The sequence below is a fragment of the Terrapene carolina genome, unplaced genomic scaffold (assembly GCF_002925995.2).
Source record: "Terrapene carolina triunguis isolate 2854851 unplaced genomic scaffold, T_m_triunguis-2.0 Scaffold58, whole genome shotgun sequence".
Classification (NCBI taxonomy): Eukaryota; Metazoa; Chordata; order Testudines; family Emydidae; genus Terrapene; species Terrapene triunguis.
Window position 1 is genome coordinate 28,301,645 of NW_020664409.1, and position 6,961 is coordinate 28,308,605.

At 42.1% G+C, this 6,961-nt stretch overlaps 1 protein-coding gene across 2 annotated transcripts in view; it reads right to left on the bottom strand.

Annotated features, from left to right (window-relative positions):
* ANKRD12 (ankyrin repeat domain 12) overlaps nt 1-6,961 on the bottom strand; it is a 110,381-nt gene that overhangs the window by 35,608 nt on the left and 67,812 nt on the right. For both annotated transcript variants that reach the window (XM_026661138.2, XM_026661135.2), the window contains 2 exons: nt 6,647-6,789; nt 3,883-4,030 (listed from right to left, as the gene is read on the bottom strand). In XM_026661138.2, coding sequence (XP_026516923.1) covers nt 3,883-4,030; nt 6,647-6,789 — 291 coding nt within the window. The remainder of the gene's footprint in view (nt 1-3,882; nt 4,031-6,646; nt 6,790-6,961) is intronic.

Sequence of the window (6,961 nt, forward strand, 5' to 3'; positions counted from 1 at the left end):
ACTTCTGTTAGTCTTAAAGGTGCCACAGGACCCTCTGTTGCTTTCTATAGGCATGTCAACATCCCCAACAGTTATTTTCTGGTCTGGGAAGTAAATCCCTTGCTGCAGCCGTTTAAACAGACTAGTGTTCCTGAAGACGCGAGCGTCATGAACCCTTCCCGGCCATCCCACGTTGATGTTGGTGAAACGTCCCTTGTGATCCACCAGTGCTTGCAGCACCACTGAAAAGTATCCCTTGCAGTTTATGTACTGGCTGCCCTGGTGGTCCGGTGCCAAGATAGGGATATGGGTTCCATCTCTCGCCCCACCACAGTTAGGGAATCCCATTGCAGCAAAGCCATCTACTATGACCTGCACATTTCCCAGAGTCACTACCTTTGGTAGCAGCAGCTCAGGGAGAGGGGGAGACTGAGGGAACTATGGGATAGCTACCCACAGTGCAACACTCCAGAAGTCGACGCTAGCCTCGGTACATGGATGCACACCGCCGAATTAATGTGCTTAGTGTGGCCGCATGCACTCGACTTTATACAATCTGTTGCCAAAAATCAAATTCTGTAAAATCGGAGTAATCCCGTAGTGTAGACATTCCCTGAGTCTCCAGCCCTTGCTTCCTTGGACCACACTGTCTGTTCTCCCCCCTCTACATATTTTCAAAATGGTGATTGGTCTGGCCAGGCAGTCAGCTTCTGTCTCATACTAATGCCCCAACCATTCACTGTTTAAAAGCCCATTTCATGGAGGGCACATACCCATCTACCTATTTTCCTTTCCTCTCCCTGCATCTATCCTGTGGGTCTTAGGTCCATTTGCTCTCTGAGAAGCCTGAGGTTGGAGAGAAAAAAAACACACAGAACTACTCGAAGAGAGCATTGCAGTGTCCAGAGAGAGTGTCATCATGACAAAAGACACTATGGAGAAAAAGGGATGTGGAGAGACAACCGAGAAGCAGAACACTCTGCTGCAGAACATGCTGCTAGCAGGCACACAGACAATCTAATGCGCTCAACCAGGACCCAGCCATCTTCTGCAGCCCGTGGACAATATGGGGTACTGGGAACACCAGCATATGTTCTCTGCTGCACCCCTGCAACCATGCTCCCAGACACCATTTCCCTCCCCAGCCCAAGGTCAGGGCAGTGAAAACAATTGCACCTGGCAACCCAGCTTTTAGAGCCATCTAACGCCTTTGATTTAGAGCCCTGACACTGAACACCATAAGGCCTAAGAACAAGAAGAAGCAGAGGTAAGGTGTATACTTGCCTGTGAATTGGAGAGCCCCCCCACCCATTGTTGTGTTCTGTCCTCCTCTGTACTGTGTTACTTTAAAACTGCATTTCATTGTTTTAATTAAAGGTTTATTTCTGGTTGTTATATAATAAATTGTTGTTTAATAAGAAAAAAACATTAAAAATTCATTCAGGAAGAACTGACAATACATTTTACACAGAAATCTTTAAACTGAGCACGTCATAGGCTTTTACAAAAATATAAGATAAAATGAGTGCCACAATGTGCTACTTGTTTCACCCCATCGAAGACACTGTAATGCTCACAATCCATTTGCCCCTCTCGCCAGGATAAAAGCTGGATATACAGCTGCACAATTTAAATGCTCTGAGTCTCAGGCCTGAAAGCAACAGGCATCCCTGACAATTATCCTAGCTGTTTCCATTTTTCAGTGGATGTCTTGATGGCTGCTCAAACCTCTGAGCAAGTCTCTGCAGCCATCATTAAGGCTTTCTCCCTTAGTCTCACAATATTGTGCAAAATTCAGTATGCAGCTACAATCTTAGGCAAGTTTTTTTCTGCAACTTCTAACCTAGCTCATAAGCATACTCAACTGTCATGCTGCAACTCCTGAGGCAATAGTTAAATAGCTCCTTCCTTCAGTCCAAGTGGCCTGTAAGTGAACATCTACACTGGAATAAAAGACCTGTGGCACGACCGCAGCTGTCTTGGGTCAGCTGACTTGCAGGGTCCCAGAGATTGGGCTCTAGCCCAAGCCTGAACGTCTACATCCCAATTTTACAGCCCCGCAGCCTGAGCCCTGTGATTCCAAGTCAGCTGACCCAGGCCAAGCGTGGGTGTTTAATTGCTATGTAGATGTACCCTGAATGGCTTCCTTAACCAGGGAAGCAGAGGATAAAATGGGTCTCCCAGGATGATCAGAGCAATCTCCATGCCATTAGTGTCCATAGTGATCCTGGGGGCAAACTGTCTTTTATTCATTAAGGTAAACAAAGCTGAATTCTGAAATATCCTAGCATCATGGACCTTCCCAGCATTTTTGTTTGTGAACCTTCCATGGTGGTCAACCATGTTCTGGGAAGACCCTGGAGAAATACCCTTTTCTATTGATCAACTCTGAGCCTTCATGAGGATGGCAAACAATAGGCACATGGGTCCCATCAAAATCCAATAGTGTCTGGGAACCCCATGTGTGCAAATTCATCAATAATTTCCTGACCATTACCAAGCTTTATAACCCAGTGCAACAGTATCTTACGCATGGCATCACATCCTTGCATGACCATGGCCCCAACAGTCAATCTCCCTGTACCAAATTGCTTTGCTATGGACTAGTAACATGCAGGAGTGGCCAGCTTCCCAACTGCATTGACGACCCACTTCTCAATGGGTATGGGGCACCATACATTGGCACGCTGCTGCTGCAGCAGTTTCAGGGCTACTTCAGCACAGATCTAAAAAAAGGTTGCCTTTGCAATCCTGAAATTCTCTTGCAACTAGTGGTAATTCCGGGTCTTCAGAACAATCCTCTCCCACCAATTCTTAGGCCGGAACAATGTTGCACCGTGTGAAGCTGATCTAGGAACCGTTCCTGTAGTACCAGTTGCTCGGTGTCATCTTCTTCTTCCTCCCTTCTCTGCTGAAGCTGCTGCTGGAGAAGCTGCTTCTGTGGTAACATCATCTGTTTGGTGGTGCTGAAGGTGAAGTCCAAAATTGAAGCCACCCAGCTTCAAGAGCTCAAATAAGCCCAAGCAGCCTCTGTGTATTCACAGTTGCCAGCAAAGCAGTGCAAAGGATTGTTGGGTCCATGCTGGCTAACAGCAATTCAAAAATGGCATTAGTCCACCCAGAAAGAGATGATGCATGAGGCAGATCAGAATCATGGGATTTTTTAAAAATTTGACCCAAGACCCAGAATGTACACTGGCTTCTGCTATGCACCCCACAGTGCACACAAGAAAAATCCCAGAATGCACACTGCTCAGCAGCAAAGCAAAGGCCCATGGGACACCCTCCCAGAATGCCATGCGTTTAGTGTACAAGAAGCCCTCGCAAATGATGCAAATTGAAAGAGGGCATAGCCATCCTGCGTGTACGCTATTACTATGGCTTATGTACAGTGCATCAAAAAGCATGTGTCAACTCAACTAACCCCCCCTTGTGTAAACTAGGCCTTTTTTTAAAAAGGGATATGAAACAAACATCAGTCACATTATTATGTAACTGAAATAAAAAGTTCTTTCCTCCTTCTTAAGACTTGTATTTTTAAGCTTTTTTGAGCCAACTGAAAAGATCAGAAAAAAAATTACAGAGTTATATACCCCCTTTACGGTATAACTGTCTATCCTGTCTATCTAGATTCTTATATCACACCAAAAATTGTTTTACATGAATACACTAATCAGCATATAAAAACAGGGTCTTGAAATGAAAAGTGTTAGACAACCTTAACTACAGGTGTTGCTACAAACTCTTTCTCTAATAAACTGTACTAGCTATCATTACTAAAAGACGGTCAAAACATGCAAGTTGAGGTGAACAAATATATATTCTTTTATCAAAAAAAATATAAAAGAGGTTATTTATAATGCATTTTTCTAGTACTGTGCAATTAAGGTTTAACTCTCTAACCTGAGCAACTGTCTTCATCATCAGAAATAGGCACCTCCTTTTTCAGTAGCAGTTCCAGTTCTTCTGTTTCTGCTACATCAACTGGTCTCTCCCCATGTTTGTTGGCCTGAAATGGATTTCCACCATGTCGAAGCAGCAGCTTCACAATCTGCAATGTGAGAACTTGGTTGTTACATTTTGTAAGAGCTAAGAAGTGATCCACTAAATAAATACAAAAACATTAATTGTGCATTCTTCCTCATTTTTGCCTTCTTGAGTAATAATCTCCAATTTGACATGGGCTCTGTGTACTGTAATGACATAACAGAGTGCTCCAACCTTTTACCTACGGAGGCCCAGATTGCAGAACTGGACTTCTGGGTTGCATATTACCTGCTGAAATGGGATGTAGCCCATCAAATTAAGGAGAAAAAATGCACCCCCTCCCCAATTAAATGTCTTCAGTTGTTTGGACCAAGCAACAGCAGGGGGAGCAAAGGAAGGAGCCGCTCTTCACTCTTGTCCCCTCTGCTCCAGCCCTGCTCGCACTCACCCAGCTGCAACTCCTGAGCTCTCCCTTACTCTCCTCGACCCATCTGCACAGCACTCTGCTCTGAGGAGGGGAAGTGGCACTTCAAGAAGTGTAGTGACAAAAAGCCACAGGTGGTTTTTGGGTTTTAGGAAGAAAAGGGCTGTGAGCCACTGCTATAAGATGATGAAAAACTGGAGGACCATAACTTTTTATTAAGTAAAAATTTACTTGTTTTCAAATTGAAAAGAGGTTCTAACAATTTGTTGATTTTAACTAACTGAATCAGACAAGGCAGCACAGTGAGTTATTTTTACCAAGCATGCATTCCCATGCCATGACCTATTCCTCTTCTCCATAACTGATGGCTGTCTCATACCTTCCCACCAGAACTCTCCTCTCCTTCCAACATTAACCACCGCTCTCTTTCTCTTCAGACCCTTTCAATATCCTGCATTATTTGGCAGCCAGATCTGAACAGTTGGCACGTCTTCCTGGAACTATTGAGCTCTCCCTGAGTGCTTGAGGGAGACAGCAGAGGAGCTTACAACTGAGCATGCAGGTAAACAAGGTACCAACCCAGCACACAGCAGCAACTGTGACCTGTAGTACAGGCCATGGCAGTAGGCAGTATCAACATAAGCCTTTCAGTGTTGCTTGAGGCTCAAGAACTTCGTAGCAGTAACTGGTGCGAGAGTGAAGTGATTGGCTAGCATATTTTTTTTAAATGCATAAGACTTGAAATTTAACTTGTGATTAACAAATGAACAGGCCAGACAAAATCAGTGGGGGCCAGATGTGGGCCATCTGAACCACATGTGGGCCATCTGAACCACATGGACAAAAACCCCAAATAACACTATATAATAAAATTAGTAAATTGTAAAAAAGTGTATATTCTATAACTGGGTTTAGAGGTACAACTAGAAAAAAGAAAAGTTTGTCCTTATGTAATTCAGTAGTTGTAAAATGAATTTCTTGTAACTCATTACACCAACTGGACAGCTGTGATTCCTGCTCAGCTCTCTCAAGTAGATGAACTAATAGGAAGATTTAAAATTTTTGTTGCCATCGCTCATTTGGAGGATAATTTCTTTCCCAATCCAAAATACTTTTTGTAACAAAACAGAAAGCACTGAACAAACAAGAGACAGCTACAAAATCCCATCTAAAATTATCTTCCTTGCCTATTGATCTAATCACATCACCAACCCTTTTTGAATCCCTCCAGTTTAAAACTTCTTGTCCTTACCTTTACAGACCTATATAATTCTGCCCTGGCTCATGCATCTCTGAACTTGTTTCTTATCACATGATCCCCTTAATTCCTTTAAGGATGGAAGCTTTCATGCCCCTTTTGTACACTTCTTTCCACAACTATCTTGGGGACTTTGTCCATCCAGGTCCTACATGCCTAGAACGCTCTATTTTCTGTTTTCCAAGCCACTATCCTTTCTTCATTCAGTTCCATTCTGAAGCCCCTCTTCTGCCATGATACCCACAAGAAGGAAGTCAATAATTATAATATAGCAAAAAAACTTGTCATTTTCTACTCCAGATTTCCCAGGGTACCCTGTCTTGTTTAGAATGTAATCTGTTTGATGTACAGATGATCTATGTTTTTAGTCTCGTACAGTGATCAAAGCACATAGCTTTATTAATAATCCTTATTTTACGTGCTAACAAATAAACAAATGATCAATGACTGGAGCATCTAGTCTGCAGAAATCCTGCATAGAGATAAAAAACACAAATCCAGAAATGATGGAGAAAATAGATGGATGTAAACCTACAGAAATAATTTCAATTTCCTTCAAGACGTGACAGCAAGTAATTCTTAAGAGTATCAGGAGAAACGCTTATCTAGCTCCATACATAAGTCCATAAATAAATGGATGAAATACTATAAAAATACTCTATAAAATATCAATTTAAAATATTCACTAGAAGCTACAGTGTAGTTTAGAAGTTGTTTTCTGTTGAAAAACACACACAGTAGAAAAAGCCTTAGGAAAAAAAATCTTGTTTTTTAACCTGCTTCCATTCAATAGCTTTTAGAGTCTTTCTACATTTTTTGAAGCAGAGAGTAGGACAAAAGATCTGTCGAGTACTGAAAATGGCAAAAACCAAGACAAAAGATTTTAAGATGTCACAAAGAGCAGAATCAGGATTACATGGTCATTCGGTAGAGACTACACTAGATTCAACATTTGCACCTACAGATATTTACTTATTTTTTTTCTAAAGCATACTTACATCTCTATGCCCACTGCTAGCAGAATCATGAAGTGGAGTATCATCATCCAGTCCTTGTGTGTTCACATCTGCACCTGCTGCTATCAGAACCTTAGCAACATCATAATAACCAACATTACAAGCTTCATGAAGCGGAGTCCAACCTGTAATCATGGAAGTCAGAATGTTTAATTTTTGACTTATAATATTAATATATTGTTTTTAACCAAACAAACCACTTGAAAAGATCAGCACAAAACATAATTGTTATGTGGGTCACTTCAAAGTGGTGTGTGTGTGTGTGTGTGTGTGTGTGTGTGTGTGTGTGTGTGTGTG